Below are 20,542 nucleotides of genomic sequence, written 5' to 3'. Positions count from 1 at the left end.
ACATTTAACAACAATAACAGTGTTCATTGTGTCAGCACTAAGCTTCATGCTTCACAGAGATTATACCATTTAACCTCTGTTGTTAATTTGTTAAGTGCTGTTAAGTTGTTTCCAACTCAAAACGACCCTCTCTAGGGTTTATGAGGAGCAGATGGTATATCTGAACCACTGACCCTGCAATTTAAACCAACCTGGCAGTCTAGTGCATTATCCTGCAGTACCACACCAGAACTCCTATGTAGACACTATTATCCCTGTTTTATCAAAAAGTGAAAACCCCATGCTTTAACCACTAGGTTATATACAATCTTACACACTAAAAAATACATCTTTCAAGTTGGAGTGAAAAAACAAATAAAAAAAGTCAGGTGCAACAGAAAATGTCAGTTGGTCTAACGAAGTTAAAATTCTACATTTAACAGTAAAGCTATAATTATACATGGCTTTATCCTTTGACTTTTTTTGTTAAGTGGGATATTTTTAAAACAAAGAATTTGTTAGCAGCCATCTAAGGTGCAACTATTGGTTTCTCCATGTGCATAAGAAAGAAGAGTAATGAGAATTCAAGATGTTTGGAATCAATTTGTTCAATGGACTAATGAAACACAGGAACACCAGTCTCCATGACTCTGAGACCAGAAGAACTAGATGGTGCCTGGCTGCCACTACCAACCACTCTGAAAGGGATCACATTAGAAGGTCCCAGATAAGAGTGGCAGAATATGCAGAAGTCAAAATTATTAAAACAAAACAAAAACAATCTCCCCCCCCCCCCCCCCCCCACAGCAACAACAACAATAATCTAGGCTTATTGGTCAGAAAGAGACTGGAGGAACCTCAGACTATGGCTTTTGACCACCCATCAAGTCTGGAAAGGAACTCATTCTTGTGACCCATTTTTCAGCCAAACAGAAGATAAATTTATGAGGTAAGGTATGCTCACTATGGAATGGTCATCATTCAAAATCAAAAGGACAACGTTTATCTAAGGACAAAGTTAAGATGGGATGGGAAGGTGGTGGAATGGAAATGGGAAGAACAGGAAGTGGGTAACTGTTGCTGCATAGAGGGGAATGCAATCACTGAGATGAAACAAAGTATATGATTTGTTGAATGTAAAGCTGATGATCTTGTCTGTAAACCTTCACTCAATTCACAATAAAAAATTAAAAACAAACAGAATTAAATGGGAATACAAAGACTTCTTCCATTACAATGTATGTGGGAAAAGAAAGAAATGAACCATAATAAATTTCATGTTGCGTTAATATTACCTTATAAATTTTGCTCCAATTCTGTTACTTCAAAAACGAATTCATCCTGAAACTAAATCACCTAGTTTGAAACCCTACATCCAAATTATCAGACTCACTAAATAGATATTTTTCCTGTTAACCAATGGTCATACCTAAATATTATCTTAAAACAAAAACAAAAACAAAAAAACAGTATGATTCCTCATTCAAAACTCCATTTTTATCTTTTCTGACTCTGAGAAGTGCAATAAAATGAATGGGGAATCAGTGAGCCTGTCTCTCTGCAACCAGATTAATGCTAAACTATCTTTTCCATTATATGAGAGTCTTGACTTCCTATCTCTACTTTGTCAACAAAGCTTTATGTAGTGATGCCACTGGCTAGAGTATTATGCTTTTTTGTTTTGAGGAAGTCAAACAGGATTGAAACTAACTTCTCAAATAGCTGACCCATGTGATATATTGTTCTGAACAATATGATTATTAAAAAAAAAAATGAACATGGCAGTACATGATGGCTTAGATATAAGAATAAAATGATAAGCCGCTAGAGTTAATAGAGGAAACACAAAATAGGAAGGTTGGATATTTCATAAAGAAGGTGAAGAATAGTTTGGATCTATTTGGCAAGTTTCTTTGAGGTTAGAAGTGGAAAACTAACACCTGAAAACAAAACAGAGAGCAATTAGGGAAATAGGAGAAAGAAGGGTGGCTAGGGAATTATCTAAATTCATCAAAGTCTCAGTTTTTGAAAGCCAGCCTCTAAGAAAAACATGTTCCAAGGGGCGGGGGTGGGGTGGAGGGAAGTCTCATAGTACTAGAGAGATCAAAGGTTCATTAGCTATGCTGTCTGGTTGACTTCTTTCAAAAATATACCATGTTTTGGGCACTATGGGGTGCATGTTTTCTCTGTAAGATTAAGCATTAGATTGCAAACCACAAGGTTGGCAGTTTGAGCCCACCACTGCTCTGCAAGAGAAAGATGAGACTTTCCACTCTGGCAAAGATTTACAGCCTCAGACACACTATACAGCATCACTATGAGTCAGAAATAACTAGACAGAACCTAACAAGAACTCAGGCACTATAACTCAGATTATCACAAGATAAAATTCACCCATAGTCTTGGGCAGATATTCCCCAATTCAGAAATGAGTTTTTTAAAAACTCATCAAATTAATTATCACCTACTTTAAATCATCAGACACATTAATTTTAGGCCTGTAAATTTCAAAGGAAGCTAGATATGAACTGCATTGCTTTGAACACTTTTACATAACATGAGCAATCTCTCTAGTCATCACCTTTCAGAGTCTGGTCTCAACTCAGTTGTCAGTATTTTGATGTTCACAATTAAAGGCAAGAATATGAGAGGATGTAATGACTGTAAGTATGTCACTCAAGAGTATATTATGAACTTTAGATCTGTTATTTTCATCTTTCACTTCCTGAATACATCACAGCTCTGCCACATATACTGACAGTTCAAACTTTACTCCCAAACTGAGTTTTCATGATTGCTTTTGTCCAAGTAAATGGACTGTTTAAGATACTTAGATTCTCCATGACTACTGTCATGGGGACTTGAGCTCTAATGGCAGGGAAGGGCTGCACTGAACTCTATTCATCTCCAATGGCCTCAAAACAAACACAATCTGAGGTGGTCTTTGTGGCTAACAGTGCCATCAGGCATTACTGATATCATTTAACCCAGTTCAAAGTGAAATGATTACCTGATTCTTTCTTTCCCTCAGTAATCACATTTTAAGTCTAACCTAATGAACTCTGAGACTGATCAGTGTTTATCTATCGTTCATGGTCTTTTATATTCTTCTGGAAGTATAACTACTCCACAAACTATGACTAGATTTTCTTCCCTAGTTCGGCATGAGGTTGCTCTGTCCCCTTTTTGTGGCAGAATCTGGAGAGTGGCATTCTTCTTCCATAAAGGATATTCATTGAAGGAAATTCCCCTGTACAAATACCCAGTTTTTACCTACTGAATCCAAAGTGGCTTCTAGCAGCCCTTCCTCACAAAGCCAAGATTCTCTTCTTTACAGATTATTCTGCATATACACAATTAAAGAACCTTTAAAACTATTTTCAGGGTCTCAAAAAACACAGCAGAGATCGTAAAACTGTTGCTTAATGAAGTCTACATTTACTATTTAAATATTAATGCTGTTATTGTTAAGTTCTATTAAGTCAGTTTTGATTCATAGTGACCCTGTATAAGGTTTCTGAGGAATGGCTGGTGGGTTTGAACTGTCAATTTAATCATCAATTCTTATTTATACATTATTAAAATGTGTAACTATATTTGTAACTATATTATTCAGAACATATTTGAGACCATAAGGAAACATAAGATTCCTGATACTGAGCGTTACAGGTGGTGGTGGTTATGTGCCAGCGTTACAGGAGTACATTTTAAAACGTGAGTCTGCCCCAAATGAACCACTGTTATAAACTAATAATGGACAAATCAGACCATTTTATCACATTTTCGAAAGATAGTGACTCCAAGTAAAATAATTTATGACTAAATGGGTTTCTTCTTGAATAATAATGAAAGTGTGGCTTTTAAAAAAGAGAGAGAGAATGTGAAGGAAAGTAAAATAATAACCAAAGCTAAAAGCATGTTCTATCCAGCAATTTCCCATAAAAATAAAAGGAACATCTGAGTCTCATACACTGAAACACAAAAGGGCAAAAGGGAAGGCTTTTGACACTATTTGTAAAGTGGGTTCTGCCTTCAGTAGCTCAGTAATATTAAGCAGTGGACAGCTTTAGATCTTTCAAAGAAGTAACAGTTCCTTTCCCCTACAAGTAGAAAACACCCAAGATCTGAGATACATAGTGCTAATATTTGATCTTCCAGATTCATTAATTAAAGCTTTGGTTAATTCCTAGTTCTTCTCTTCATTAGCTCTCTGAGCTGAGAAAAGGAATCCCAGCTATCTGGCCATTAATTTTGAGAGAGAGGCTCTTTTGGCTCTAAAGACCTGTAGCTCTGTGACCTCTCACCAGTGAGAAGATTCACTTTCAGAAAGCTTGAGATTTATTTAAAGATATACATATAGGATAATGACTTCCAAAACACTATATTGAGTCTTTTGAAATAACTGAGAACACTCATTGATCAGAAATTTTCTCTTGTATCCAGAAGTTTTCTTTGCCTTTTCATGTAGAGAGAGCATTTCTTTGTTAAGGTCAATCCTTTTCCTAATTACCAGCTTTTAATTAGACCACAGCTCTTTTAAACATATAGATTATAAGAGATTAAACACTGAAAAAGATTATATGCATTTTTAAATGTGGTACTGTTTAGCAGGCACACTTTTTATTTAACTGCTGTTAAGAAGTGGAAATTTTACTTTTTCAATGTTAGGTTTCTGCAATTCTCCACACCAGAAACAAAGATGAGAGGAATTTTGTAAAACTAGGGCATTCTGAAATTTTGTAAAACTAGGGCATACTATTCTGAAAAAAATGGAGAGGCTTATTTTCAACATGTGTGTCTAAAGGAGTAAGACTTTCTTTACATGTATTTCTATCTAAAATAAACAAGGGGAAGTCACCTCAGCAAGCATTTGATACATAGCTCATGAAACAAACATGAACTATACAAGATCAAGAGTTAACTGAGCGTAGACAAGTTATTTTCATCTTTGGCTGCATATTATAATCTTGGGGAGTTTTGAAAATCTTCTTGTCAAAGTCTCTACCTAGACTAATTAAATCAGAATCACTAGGAGCAAGCAGATCCCAGACATCTGTGTGTGTGTTTATTTTCCCAAATGATTTCGATGTATAGGCAAGGTTGAAAAACTTTGGCTCAGGTACAAGACTGGTAGTACATATATAACTCAGAATTAGAACTCCTAATAAAGGATTTCAGCGCCTTCAAAGTTTTGATTGAGTACTCTACGAAAGCTTCCTCAGAAAAGCAGGCCTAGGACAGAGCCCTGAATAACAGATAGAATTAGGAAAACATTCAGTGAATACTTGTGTATGGGTATATATGTGGGTATAAGGAGTGTGTTACAAATATGGAAACAATACACCCTAATACTCAGGTACTTCAAAGGAGGTGGCACAATTGTAAAAAAGAATTGACTGAACTGACCCCTACTAGACACATCCAGCTTCACTAAGCAACCTATCTGAAATGCCATGGAAAGCAGGCATGAGGCTACTTAGTATCTTTCCATGGTGGCTTAGTCTATGACTTCCCTATGTCTCATGAATTTCTCATTTGAATTATCAGTACTTAATAATAACAGCTGCACTCCTGGTGTGGCACTGTAGGATCAGCACTGGACTGTGAACCACAAGGTTGACATTCAAACCCTAGACAGTGTTGCTATGAGTTGGAATCGACCTGACAGTACATAACAACAACAGCAATAATAACTAGAGAGAACGTTTGCTGAGGGTTTTCCTTTTTGCCAAACATGATGCGAACTGATGTGCTTACTGACATAAGAACTTCTGAGTCAGGTCCTATTATTGACCTCTGGTTTTCAGATCAGAAAGTCGAGACTTATAGAGCCATATTCAGAGTTCACTGGTAGGAGTACAGCAGAAACAGTGACCCTAAATCACCTGATACCATTCCTTTATGTCACATCACCCTTCTACAGCTAAAGTCATGTATTGTGGTGACACAGCTGTGTGTCATCAAGCTGGATCCGACTCACTGAAACCCATATAGGGTTTTGGAGGCTGTAAATCTTTACGGAAGCAGAGAGCCTCATCTTTTGCCCATGGAACGGCTGGTAGGTTTGAACTGCTGATCTTGCAATTAACAGCCCAACTCATAACCCACTATGCTACCAGGGATCCTTAAAGACATGTATGTTGTTGTTGTTAACTGCCATTGAGTTGATGGTGACTCAAGCCACCCTGTATAGGGTTTCTGAGGCTTTAAATCTTAGTGATAGCAGAAAGCCTCATCTTTCTCCCGAGGAGTGGCTGGTGGGATTGAACAATTGACCATGCAGTTCACAGTCTAGTGCTTATCATAGGGAGCCATTGTGTTCCTCAAACATATGTATATACAAAGAGTAAATTAAAAAAAAACAAAAAACACATTGCTACTATTCCAGTTCATAGATGCACATGTTTAAACACATCTCTGAAATCAGTGGATGGCTTCAGACAAGTTCTTTCAGTAATACACTTGTCTTAGTCTCACATGGGTAACTTAAAAAGAAAGGTGCACTCTAAATAACAGCTTCTGAGGGGATCCACTGGGCCAGATAAATTCAAAGTAGAAAGGTCAACTCAGAAGGTTATGGTGACTGTTTTAAGGATTCCAAAATTATAATCTTGATAGATTTTCGCCAAGGATACAGAATGATCAGAGAGGCTTATTAGGAAGAAAAGGCCATGAGTGGTACAATGTGGAATTTTTTCCATCATGACAATGTACCTGCTTATTCTTCAAGAGTAGCAGGAATTCACTATGAGAATTTCATTGGGAAATTTCACCTCATCCACCCTACAGTCCTGATACTATCCCTTCAGATTTCTTTTTGTTCTCAAAACTCAAAGAACATTTAAAAAGGAACATGATTTAAATTCCTTGAGGATGCCAAAACATCTGTGTTGACCTGGTATAAATAGAAGACCACAGACTTCTTTGGGAAAGGGTTAGAGAGAAATAAACGCTGCATTCAGAAGTACACAGACTTCGATGGAACTACATATTTTTACATTTTTTTAAACAGAGATTTCTATGATTTTATAGCCACACTTGTTAACTCACCCTCATATGTGTGCATGCATGCATGCATGTATAAATGTATGTGTGCGTATTTAAGCATATTTGGGTGTATCAAGAGTGAGGCAGGTATGAAATAAAAAAGGAAAATACTGCAGATACATGTGGGATTTCCATGAGCTATAATGACTTTTCTAGAAAGAGAAATGCTGACAACAAAATGACTAAGGAATCAGATATGGAGAAGTGTGACATCATACTGATACTCACAATTTGCAATAGGATCATATACTCCTAAATCCCTAAGATTCTTGTCCCTCCAGTTTTCTAGTCAGAGGTTTTGAGAGAAGAAGAGGAGTGTGGGAAGTAGGTGACCCAGAGTCACCCATTTAGCATCCAAAAAGAAGCATGGCTCTCCTCTTCCCTTTCATGTCTGGTTTGTATGTCATGTCTTGGATATAACCAGAGCCCATCTTCTAGAGAAAGTTGGGGCAAAAGGAGAAGGAATTTTGTGTACATAGGGAGGGGAAAAGAAATGGGAGTATTTGAAACTTTTTAAAATCCAAGATTTGAGGGATACAACATGTTAACTGCCAGGAAAAAAAAAGAGTCACTTCTTTGCATGTTCACATCATTTCCTAACATGTATCTCAACTGACTTAGCATTTCAATAGTATGGGACTAAATTATAGTTTTGCTTGGAAATTTTGAATTTCTTTGCTATCTTAGGAATCTTTACAAAAATTCCTACTTCTTCATCCAGAGGAGTATCTTATATTTGTACATTTTATTCCTTTCCATTCACAGCTCAATCCCACAGTGACATGGCTAATTTAGTTTATTTTGGTGTAGAAATGGGCTAAAAGATCTTATGAATATTTAAGGCAAAACTTTTATTCTCAGGAAGAATAAGATTGTAGATACTTGATTATATCTGCTGCTGTTATTAAGCGCTATAGAGTTGGTTCCGACTCATAGCGACCCTGTATAGAGTTTCCAAGGAGCAGCTGGTGTGTCTGAACTGCCGACCTTGTGGTTTGCAGGCTAAAGATAGGATGAAAACTTACAAATTTTTGTACACATTATAGACACTCCCATCTGTAAAAGTTATACATTAAATAAAAACCAACATGAGAACCGATGTCCAGAAATATTTAAAATGAAAAAAAGAAGCAAGGGACTTGAGGAAAGAACATTATTGGGCAAAGAACCTAAGAATTCTTTACCAACCATAAACTGCTATGGGAATATCAGATATTCTCTAATAACAAGGTAAGAACTTCGTTCACGAGTGGCCAAAGTTAAGGCCAAAGAAATTAAATAAATAAACAAAGTGGGGTTTTGTTGCTGTTATTGTTGTTTTACCTGATTGCCAAAAAGGTTGAATCCATTAATTGCTTCTAGAGCTGCTTTTGCTAAGCCAACAGAGCTAAAGGAGAAATAGAAATATGTAGTTACTGTGATGTATCTGACTACAAAATAAGAACCATTATCTGATGAACAGTCACAAATAAATTTATTAACACAACAACTTCTGTAAAGTGAATAACGTCTAAGAGACTTCCTAGTGACTTCTACTGTTTAAAATTTTTCTTTTTCATAGTCAATAAACCTCTGGGTAGAATATTTCTAGGATCATCTTGCTCGGGACTAAGTGTCATATACTTAATGGGAGTTGTTTCAATTCCATTATCATTTATATTCACTAAGTAAAGAGAAAAAACAAAAGGTGAACTTTACAGAAAGGTATAGGATGATGATATGTGCACAGTGATTACCGGGTCAGGCATCATTACTTCAGATTTTATGTCAATTCTGAATCTTTAGAAAAAAAAAAGATCTTGTATATCAGACACTTGCTATGGAGCATGAATTAATATGCTTTCCAAATGATCTGTGCCTGGGGTCTAATAAAACATGCATTCTTTTACACTTGCAGAATGACTGATCATCATACTCCTCATTTGTGGCTGTATACTTCTCCTTGTCAGAAAATGTGTACTGGTGTGGGGCTGTGGGTTAACGTACTGAACTGCAGCTGTTTGAACAACAAGGTTGGTAGTTCAAGCTCACCAACCGCTCCTTGGAAACCCTATACAGGGTCGTTATAAATCGGAACCAACTTGACAGCAAAAATAACAACATTTTTCTACCAGTTCTACTCGTTCACACTTCCAAATTCCACATGCAATGTGTAGTTAGAAGCTCACTGCTGATCCTACAGAACCACGCCAGGAGTCTTTCACACACAATGGTGGTGTTAAGTACTGACTACAGGAAGATAAAAAAAAAAATTTTTTTTGATAAAGGAAACAAGGGTAAATTGCTACAATTTAATGAAGTTGACCTATACTTATGGATGTCGTTGCTCAAAATATCAACTGACAGAGGAGGAGTCTTCACATCAAGTATCAATGCATACTGGGTTGAGAGGGACAGACAACTTAGACATTCGCTACCTAAAATGGGGAGGGGAGAGGGCTATAAAGGCACAAAGTGGCTGACTTACAAGTTTTCAAGAGGGAGTTTAGTTTCAGAGTGTGCGGGGAATGTAGAATCCCCACTGAATAGTTTTCATCTTGTCTAGATGGGTCTGGTGAAAAGTGGTGGGGATAAGATTCTTATGATTCAATAGTGAGTAACTGTTATCATGACTAATTGTGACTGTCACAACTGTAAAGGTAGAAGTTTTGTAACAAAAGCAGGGGTGCAGTTAATCTTATAGTGCGGGAACAGAGGACCCTAGGAACATCAAGGGAGAAGAGCACAAGCAGAATGAGGGACCCTATCCAGAGAAGCAGTGACACTAGAAATGGTGGAAAAGATGAGGACATGGAGAGATAGAGCAGCTGAAGACTCTAGACTCATGGAAAGAGAAAAGCTGTGTGCTGAAGGCTAGGAGGCAGGCTTGCAGAATGTGCCCTTTGGTTGTTAAATGACTATATATACCTGAGTGTTTTTGTGTACATCCAAAACAACAACAATAGAGGGAACAGAAGCAAATACTATTGAATGATTGAATGATGATGCAGCATGGAGGAGATCATAATCATTACAATGGAATAAGGAGTGTAAACTGATGTTCTCCCATGTAACTATCACTCAATTCACAGTAAACTCTTAAAACACACACACACAAAGCATTCAAAATATGACCTTGGATTATATCCCACCTGATTAGAGACCATGTCATGAACAGATCTGATGCATTAGACACTAATGACCAAAGACCAGAGAAATTGTGTGATGACATAAAGAACAACATACATGAATAAAGCAAAAGGTCACTAAAAAGACAGGAAAGAAAGGAAAAACCAAAGTGGATGTCAGAAGACACTCTTAAAACTTGCTCTTAAGTGTTGAGTACTTAAAGCAAATGGAAGAAATGAAGAAGTAAAGAGCTAAACAGAAATTTCAAAAGGGCAGCTTGAGAAGACAAAGTCAATCATTATAGATGACATGTGCAAAGACCTGGAGTTATAAAACCAAAATCAAAGAACCTGCTTAGCATTTCTCAAGCTGAAAGAACTGAATAAAAAATTCAAGCCTCAATGTACAATACTGAAGGGTTCTATGGGCAAAATGTTGAATGATACAAGAAGCATCAAAATAAGAAGGAAGTAATATACATAGAGTTACTGTACCAAAAAGAATTTGTTGGCATTCAACCGTTTCAGGAGACAGTATATGATCAAGAACTGATGGTATTGAAGGAAGAAGTCCAAGCTGCACTGAAGGCATTAGCAAAAATCAAGGGTTCAGAAATTTAGGGAATACCAACTGAAATGTTTCAACAAACTGATGCAGCCTGAAAGCACTCACTTGTCTATGTCAAGAAATTTGGATTACAGCTACTTGACCAAGCAACTGAGAAAGATCCATATATGTGTCTATTCCAAAGGTGTTCCAAAAGAATGGGGAAAATATCAAAATAAGCACAGGAAAGTAAATAGACCATATTTGGTAACCACATAGTTGTGGAGGATGATAGAAAAGGAAAATTGTAGAAGTTTAAAGTTTGGATAGCTACATGACTGTTGGTGCTATCAACTCGTAAAGAAAGAACGAAAGCAGATATTCATTTTGTTTGGTGGTATTGTTGTTAAGTGCCATTGGGTCGGTTCTGACTCATAGCAACCCTGTATAGGGTTTCCTAGAAGCAGCTGGTGGGTTTGAATGACCAACCTAGCAGTTAGAAGTCTAGTTTTTATCCAATGCATTATTAGTAGTTCAATTTTGGACATACTGAGAGCCCAGAGGGGTATCCCAGGCCAGATGTCTACAGGCAGGTAGAACTTTACTGTTCAGGGCTTAGTCACTACCCATAGGTGGCCATTTAATTTAATTAACACTAAATGACATAAAAAAAAAAAAAAGAATATGTTAAGATCTATCTTTAACTATAATGCTGTCTATGATAGGATAATATCCATATGCCTACAAAGAAGACCAGTTAACACCACTATTATTCAAATTTACAAACCAACTATTAAAGCCTATGATGATGAAATTGAAGAATTCTATCAAATTCCTCAGTATGAATTGATCAAACATACAATCAAGATGTATTGATAACTGCTGGTGATTGGAATGCAAAGGTTGGAAACAAAGAATAAGCATCAGGAGTATGGCCTTGGTGATAGAAGTGATGCTGGAAGTTGCAGGATACAATTTTGTAAAACCAATGACATACTCATTGCAAACACCTTTTTTAAACAACACAAAAGACAACAATGCACATGGACCTCACCAGATGGAATAAACAGAAATAAAATAGAGTACATATGTGGGAAGAGGTAGTGGAAAAGTTCCTATCATCAACCCAAACAAGGCTATGGACTGTCAGAAAAACAAATCTGCATTGGAAAAAATGCAACCAGAATACTCCCTGTAAGATAAGATGGCAAGATTTTGTCTCTCATACTTCAGACACATTATTAGGAGGGACCAGTCCCTGGAGAAGGACATCATGCTGAGTAAAGCGGAGGGTCAGCAAACTATAGGAAGACCCCCAATGAGATGAATTGGCAAGTGGCAGTAGTGATGAGTTCAAGTGCAGCCACAATTGTGAGAATGGTGCAGGACTGGGCAGTGTTTTGTTCTGTTGTACATAGATTGATATGAATCAGCACCTAACAACAATAAACAGAAAAAAATCTAACACTAACACTAGTCCTAAACATAACATTAAACAAAATCCTGTTGCTGTTGTTTAAGTGCTGTCAAGCTAGTTCCAACTTATAGCGATGTTGTATAGGGTTTCTAAGGAGCATCTGGTGGGTTTGAACTGCTGACCTTTTGGTTATCAGTCCAATGCTTATCCTATAGTGCCACACAAACCCCTTAATCCTGTTGCTATTGTTGTTGTTAAGAGCTGTCAAGTCAGTTTCAACTCATAGTGACCCTATATAGGATATCTGAGGAACTGCTGACCTTGTGGTATGTAGTCTAGTGCTGGTCCTATAGCATCACACCAGGAGTCCTTACTCTTACCCCCCAGATGGTAAATATATAAATAAATGACAGCTGAAACAAAATGGAATATAATATTTTTTAATTTATTGAAGTTCACAAATACATTAATTTATTATTTATTCATTATTTTAACCTTTAGAATCAGCAAACTAGAAACTCCTTATATTATCTTACATTTTAGTAACAAATAGAGTACATAGTAAAAATTTAAAATACCTTAACGACACCAGAAACTCTCAAAATTATTTTGGCCTGTTCATATTTTTAAGAAGTCTAAAATAAAATGAGATCTGCTTGGATATAGTTTGTATTAGAATGATTTGTTGCACAAATGAAAGCATTCCTAGAAAAAAATGACAGGTTTAAACTAAGTCATTTATATCCTCCATGAAATTCACAAAACTAACTGGCAGGCATGAATTTAGCCATAACTAAATTCACAATCCATTGATCATTAACAGTAAAGTTTAATTCCATGAGTTATACATTCTGAAAGACCAAGGACTTTACAGTACTATGCTTTTAATGGATACTCATTTTTCAGTATGGCATAAAAATACATAACATGAAGTATATAAAATGAAGAATGCAATGGACAGTAGCTTGTATCATACATAGTTCAATGACTGGAACATCAAAAATGACTAAAGTAGACTACTTACATTACATAAATAAGTAATATACAGAACAAATTATCACTACAAGTATCTTAAACTGAGTAAAGCTGTGCTGTAATGATTAATTATCAGGTCTTTTAGTGATGACTTTCTTTGCTGTAAAGGTCAAGAGGACAGAACACAAAATTGCAAAATACCACCAATAACATAAAAAACTGAAAAATCAAACTTCCATTCTCTTTGCTTCTTCAGTATTTTGTATATCACAAAACACAAAATTTATCAAAATAAAAAAGGAAATTATTTTGTTAAATGTAAATGTTTGCTTAAATGCTTAAAAACATGTTTTTCCAATTTTGACAGTGTGTTCATATTATAAAATGATTAAGTACACCTTTCTTTTTTGCATCCCAATAGCCTGGAGTCCTGGTATGGCACTGTACGATAAGCACTGGACTGCAAGGCTGTTTTGAACCACAAAGTCCGTGGTTCAGACTTACCTTGGAAACCCTATACAGGGTCACTATGAGTTGGAACATGTTAGATGGCACTCAACAACAAAAACAACAATAGTCAACATATTTAAATTTAGGGTTGAAATTTAAAGCAAAGTCACCTCTAGTAACCAAAGCAAAGAGATACAAGTTTAAATATAATACCACGGAATAAGAATTTCCTTAATAGAAATGAGTATGAGAAGAAATTAATATATAAATTAAACTTGGAAAAGCTGAGAAAACTACTTGGATATATAAGAGGACTTCAAAAAATTCTCTTAAAAATGCAATTAAAAGATAAAAATTAAAAATATATAAACTTGGTTTCTCAACATAAGTTCTATTAAGGTCAAGGCATTTTTTAAGTGATGGATACCCTTTAGCTCATCCTTAAGAACTGAGGGTCTTGGGAGTTTAACCATGCTTTTTCTACATTTTTAACTGAAGAAAATTGAGTGCCCTTTAAACATTTAAGCTTAGGGAAAAAAAGTCTTCAGGCACCTATCAGGAACTTAAGGTAAATGACTAATGATTTCTCAGTGTCCTCCTTTGATGAGAGGAATGGCTGGAGCATCATCATGATAAAGGATTGTCTGGTGAAGCTTTCCCAGGAGTTTTTCTACTAAAGCTTTGGCTAACATCCATAAAACACTCTCACAACAACTAGATGCTATGATGCTTTGGTAGCATAGTGGTTACAAATCGGGCTGTGAATTGCAAGGTCAGCAGTTCGAAACTACCAGCTGTTCCGCGGGAGACAGATGAGGCTTTCTGCTCCCATAAAGATTTATAACCTTGGAAACCCTGTACAGGGTCGCTATGAGTTGGAACTGACTTCAAGGCACACAACAACAACATGATGCTTTGGCTCTCTAGAAAGTCAACAAAGAAAACACCTGGAGCATCCCAAAAAACTTGTTGCCGTGACCTTTGCTTTTTTGCTTTGGGTCACTTCCATCTCTTGGTAGTCATTGATTGCGCTTTGTCTTCAGGATTGTATTGGTAAAGTCATATTTTATCACTGGTTACAATTCTTTCAAGAAATGCTTTAGGATCTTGATCCAACTTGTTTACACGTTTTTGGATTTGTTTAGCTGTTTGTTTGTTTGTTTTATAACCCTTCTTTGAGTTTGTGTACCCTTCTTCAGACTACACAAAGCTGAAAAAGAGCTAACCAAAGCAGAAGAGTAAGCAAAGCCAAAAGGCTAAATAAAGCCAAAAAGGCTATGCAAAGCTGATGACAGTCTAGACAAAGCTTAAGAAGGGCTAAATGAAGGCCTTCTTTTAGCCTTTTTTATGTTTTCTTCAGCTTTGTGTAGGTCTTCTTCAGGTTTGTTTATCCTTCTTTGGCTTTATTTAGCCATTTTTGGCTTTTTTAGTCTTTCTTTGGCTTTGTTTAGCATTTTCCGTGTTTGTTTAGCCCTATTTTGGCGCTGTGTAGGTCTTTACCATTGTGTAGACCTTTGACTCTGTGTAGGCCTTCTTTGGCTTTGCAGAGCAATGTTCAGCTTTTTGTAGCTTTTCTTTTGTTTAGTCCTTCTTGGGGTTTCTTTAACCTACATCAATTTGTTCATCCCTTGTTTGGCTTTGTTTATTCCTTTTTTTTTTTTTTTTTTAAGTCCATCTTTGGCTTTGTTTTGCTATTCTTCAGCTTTGTGTAGGCCTTCTTCGGCTTTGCGTAACACTTTTCAGCTTTTTTTTCATTTTGCTTTAACTTTTTTTAAGCCCTTCTTCAGCTTTGTTTAGCATTTTTGAGGGGTTGGTTTAATTCTTTGGCTTTTTGTAGGCCTTCTTCAGCTTAGTATAGGCTTCCTTCAACTTTGTGTAGGCCTTCCATGGTTTCCATGTGTAAGCCTTCTTTAGCTCTGTTTAGCAGGGTTTTTTTGTGTGTGTGTGTTTGTGTGTGTGCTTTTTTAATGCTTCTTCAGATTTGTGTATCCTTTTTTCCGGTTTGTTTAGCCCTTATTTGATTTTGTTTAGCACTTCTTTGGCTCTCTCTGTGTAGGTCTTTCCAGCTTTGCATATCCGTTTTGTTTTTAGGCCTTGTTCAGCTTTGTGTGGGCCTTCTCTGGGTTTGGTTACCCTTCTTTCGCTTTGATTAGCTGAACTTGGCATTGTTTAGCATTTTTTTGTGTTTGTTTAGCCCTTCTTTCAAACTGTGTAAGCCTTGTTCAGTTTTGTGTATGCCTTTATGCAAAATTTTTGCTCAATATTTTGCCTATTTGTTGTTGTTGTTAAGTGCCATCAAGTCGATTCCGACCCATAGCAACCCTGTATAGGGTTTCTGAGGAGCAGCTAGTGAGCTTGAACTGCCAACCTTGCAGTTCAAACGTCTTTGTAGTCTGGTACACTAACCCACAGCACCACACCAGGACTCCATTTGCCCATAGAATCCTTCAATATTGCAACCTGACATTTGAATTTTTCCCCTCAGTTCTTTTAGCTTGAGAAATGCTGTGTATATTCTTTTCTTTGGGATTTTTAACTCCAGCATTTTGCAAATTCCACTGTAATACTTTATTTTCTCCACTGTCCTTTCAAATTTTCTGTTCAGCTCTTGTACTTTATTTCTTCCAGGAGTTTTAGCTACTCATTGTTCAAGAGCAAGTTTCACAGTTTCTTCTAACATTCACTTTGGTCTTTTCTTTCTTTCCTGATGCAGTAATGGCTTTTTGCTTTCTTCATGTATGATGTTTGTGGTGTCATCTCACAACTCCTCTGGTCATCAGTCATTAGTGTTCAATGTATCCAATTTGTTCTTGAGAAAGTTTTTAAATTCAGGTGGGATATACTCAAGGTCGTATTTTGGCTCTCGTGAACTTGTTTTAATATTCTTCAGCTTCAGCCTGAACTTGCATATCAGTAGCTGATGGTCTCTTCCAGTTAGCCCCTGGCCTTGTTTTGGCTGATGATATTGAGCTTCTCTATCGTCTCGTCCCATCGATGTACTTAATTTGATTCCTGTGTATTCCATCCAGTGATTTTCAATTGTATAGTCATGGTTTATGTTGTTGAAAAAAGGTATTTGTAATTGAGTCACTGGTCTTGCAAAATTCCATCATGCAATATCTAGCATCATTTCTATTATGTAATTTTCAACTATCAGCATCTTCTTGTTACTTTCAGCATTGATATTCCAATAATCAGTAACTATCAATTAATTTTGATCATGTTTGAACAATTTCTGACTGAAGAAACTGGTAGAATTCTTTAATTTCTTCATCACTGACTTTGGTGGTTGGTGCACAAGTTTGAATAATAATTGCATTCACTAGTCTTTCTTGTAGGCATGTAGATATTATTCTATCACAGACAGCATTGTTCCTTATCATAGATCTTTAAAGGCTCTTTAAATAACAATTCAGTAACATTCCTCTTCAGTTTTTCATTCCCAGCATAGTAAACCATTATTACTGCCTAACTGAAAATGGCCAATACCTGTCCATTTTGGCTCAATAATGCCTATGATAGTGAACTTTATGCATTCAATTGTTTGAAGAATATTTCTACAATTAAATTTCATAAATTCCATGAAATAATGTATTATTAATGAATGTTTGCAGATTTTTTTTTTTTAATCATTTCAATCATGCTTGATCAGCAAATGAATGACCCAAAAGCTCTGCTCCATCCACATCATTAAGGTCCACTCCACTTTGAAGAGGCAGCTTTTCCTCAGTCATATTTTAAGTGCCTTCCAACATGAGGGGACCACCTTCTGGCACTATATTAGAAAATGTTTCTCTGATACTCATAAGGCTTTCAGGGGATAATCCCTCAGAAAAGGACCACATATTCCTTTTTCTTAAACTATTCTTGATCTGGAAGTTGTATAGAAATCTGTCTACCATGGGTAACCCTGTTGATATGTGAAACAATGGCAGCATAGCTTCAAGTATCACAGCAGCACACACATCACCATACTATAACAAATTGAGAGACACCTGCATTACATGATTTTAAAGCGAAAATTCCCAAAAGTTTAAAAAATTTGTTTTCTCCTTCACAAAATACAACAATGATCTATTCCTGGGCTAAATAAAAAGTATTCTACATGCTTACAGGGCTACTGAACTGTATTATAAAAGGAGCACTAAGTGTGGATGTAAAAGAAGCCTCAGACCTCAGAACAGTATGGTGGGTGCTGAGGACAGGGGTTTAATTACAGAGAGTATCTTCATATGTGCAGCACATAAGGGAGAAGAGATGTGCCAAGTTTTGCAAAGGGAGGAAGGAGCATAATATACCCAGATGGTCACTCTGGATGAGGCCCTAGAGAACACCAAAATAAAAGATGAAACTGCTGATATAACTGTTTTCTGTTCTATGAGCCTCCATCTAAGAAAGTTTACATAGAACCAATACACAGAATAAGATAAAGGAAGAATCAAAACGGAAACTGAAGTGTGAATATTTATAGCAAGTATTGGATAAAAAACAAAACAAAACAAAAACCTAAGAGTTGCCATAGAATCAATTCTGACTCATGGCAGCCCTTTGTGTTTCAGAGTAGAACTGAACACCATAAAGTTTTCTGATAAATGGAGAAAAGACTGAAGTTGTCAAAGAATTCATTTTGTTTGGATCCACTATCAATATTCATGGAAGCAGCAGTCAAGAAATCAAGCAATGTATTGCTTTAGGCAAATTTGCTTCACAAAACATCTGCAAAGTATTTAAGAGCAAAGTCAGTTTGAGGACTAAAATGCACTTCTCCCCAAGCCATGGTATTTTCAATAGCTTCATATACATGTGAAAGTTGGACTATAAGTAAGGATGATAATAGAAGAGTTGATGCATTTGAGTTAAGATGTTGGAGCTGAATATTAAAGTACCATGGACAGCCAGAAGAACAAACAAATCTGTGTTGGAAACAGTACAGTTAGAATGCTTCTTGGAAGTTAGGAAGGCCAGACTTACTCTCTTATACTTCAGATACATTATCAGGAGGGACCACTCCCTGAATAAGGACACCATGCCTGGTAAACCGGAAGGTCAGCAAAAAAGAGCAAGATGCCCAGTAAGAGGAGGAAGCAATGGACCAAAACATAATGATTGTGAGGTTGGTAGCCACACAAATGTTTTTTTCTGTTGTACATAAGGTCACTATGACTTGGAACTGATTAGATGGTACCTAACAACAGTATTATTTTAACTGAAGTCCTGGTAGAAAGTTGAAGGATAAGCACTACATTGCTAGCCACAAGATCAGCAGTTCAAATCCACCAACCTCACCTTGGGAACCCTTTACGTGGTCACTATGAGTTGGAACCAAGTCAATGGCATTTAACAACAACAATTATCTGAACTATCTCAGAGCCTTTCTCCCAGGCTGAAACTGCTAGATCACTTGCTTTTAAATCTTATTGAGGAATGCACTCTCCATAACCATTTCTCTGAGTAAAGTGAAATAAATGAGGGCTCTTTATGCCAGTCCTTCAAAAAGCCACCAGACATTTCAAAACAAAGGACCCCAATTCATTCTGACACAAAGAACCTACAATGGATCTTCAAGACTGCCATCAAGATGGGAAAAGAGTAATGGGTTTTTGCTATTATCCTTGTTGTTAAGTATAGTCAAGGCAATTCTGACTCATAGTGACCACGTATGGGATTTCCAAGTAGTGGATGTTGGGTTTGAACCACTGACCTTGTGGTCAGCAGTCCAGTGAATGACTTAAATATCACAAAGTCCATTGGCTTGGTTTCAGTCACCTTTTTGCTCTTTGAACAAGCATTATTCAACTTGGTTTACTGTAAATCTTTCAACTTGGTTCTGATAAGCCTTTTAGTAGTTTCCAGAGTTTTGAAAAGTTCTATTCTAACAATTTTTGTCAGGGTTTTTTGTTTTTATGGAGGAAGAACATTTGAGTTATCTATTTTTATTTTTGCTACCTTCAACCTGATCCCCAATTTCAAGCATACAAAAAGGATTCAATCCTAATTGAGGAATACTTTCAGTCAATTAGCACTACTTCCTTTACCCTAAAGAATAAAGGAATCTCCTAAAGTACAAACATTAATCACCATGTATCATTGCTTCTTCAAACCCACTATACCACAACTGAAGATGCTGACAATAATCCTTACAGATGACACTAAATGTTAAGTTTAACATAAAGAATCTGTGATTGGGATCAAAATCACCCCTATAACATGAAAGACAAGTTTTACAATGCACACAGCTGGTATTTGGAAATTTTAATGTACTTGACATTTCGAATAACACCATTTCCAAAAGGTAAAGAAAATAACTTGAATGCATAGAAAGGTCATGCCATCGATTACTGATGAAGGCTGATATGAGTGTACTGACATATTGGGAAGTGGGGGAAGATTCTCTGTTCACTTTTTGTATAAGTTTATGGACACAGAGAGATGTTTCTTTTATTTAATTTAAAGGCATTTCATTTGTGTTATATAAAAAAGTTGAAAATTACAAAGAAACTATAGTTCCAATCCAATGCTTTAATTTCTATTCATTTTTAAATTCCATACATTCAATTAATTGAAAAAACAAAACAAAAAACACTCAGAAATCAGCAAATTACCTTGAATGTAGTTCAGTACTTCCATTATTATATTTGCTTCCTCTTTCCCAAACACCAAAGTCAGGCACTCGGTAAACTCTTTCTACACAGAACACAAGGTTTTGAATGAAAGTGACCTGAAAGAAAGGAAATAAAAGGTAAATATAAAAGGAATAACAGATGCTTACATATTGATGAGGACAACTATATACCACTGAATTTCTATATTATAAGAAAGGAATTGAAGAAATTTTTGGAAAAATTCTGTTATTTCATTTTAATTTTCCACAAACTTTTTGAAGGCCTCTCATATTTGGCACAACCATATTTTGTAGTGTGTTAACATTTTTGTGAGTATCATTTACTAAATATACCTTCTATAGCTGGTGTTTTTAATATACAGACAAAAGTAAGAGCCTAATAGAATACTGTCACTGGA

At 36.2% G+C, this 20,542-nt stretch overlaps 1 protein-coding gene across 3 annotated transcripts in view; it reads right to left on the bottom strand.

Annotated features, from left to right (window-relative positions):
- The window catches only part of PHKB (phosphorylase kinase, beta), a 309,713-nt gene that overhangs the window by 185,642 nt on the left and 103,529 nt on the right, over positions 1–20,542 (bottom strand). For all 3 annotated transcript variants that reach the window (XM_006872568.1, XM_006872567.1, XM_006872569.1), the window contains 2 exons: positions 20,125–20,240; positions 8,350–8,413 (listed from right to left, as the gene is read on the bottom strand). In XM_006872568.1, coding sequence (XP_006872630.1) covers positions 8,350–8,413; positions 20,125–20,240 — 180 coding nt within the window. The remainder of the gene's footprint in view (positions 1–8,349; positions 8,414–20,124; positions 20,241–20,542) is intronic.

This window comes from Chrysochloris asiatica, unplaced genomic scaffold, assembly GCF_000296735.1.
Source record: "Chrysochloris asiatica unplaced genomic scaffold, ChrAsi1.0 scaffold00204, whole genome shotgun sequence".
Classification (NCBI taxonomy): Eukaryota; Metazoa; Chordata; class Mammalia; order Afrosoricida; family Chrysochloridae; genus Chrysochloris; species Chrysochloris asiatica.
The sequence above is the reverse complement of the archived record's forward strand: the minus strand, read 5'-3'. Positions and strand labels throughout refer to the sequence as shown.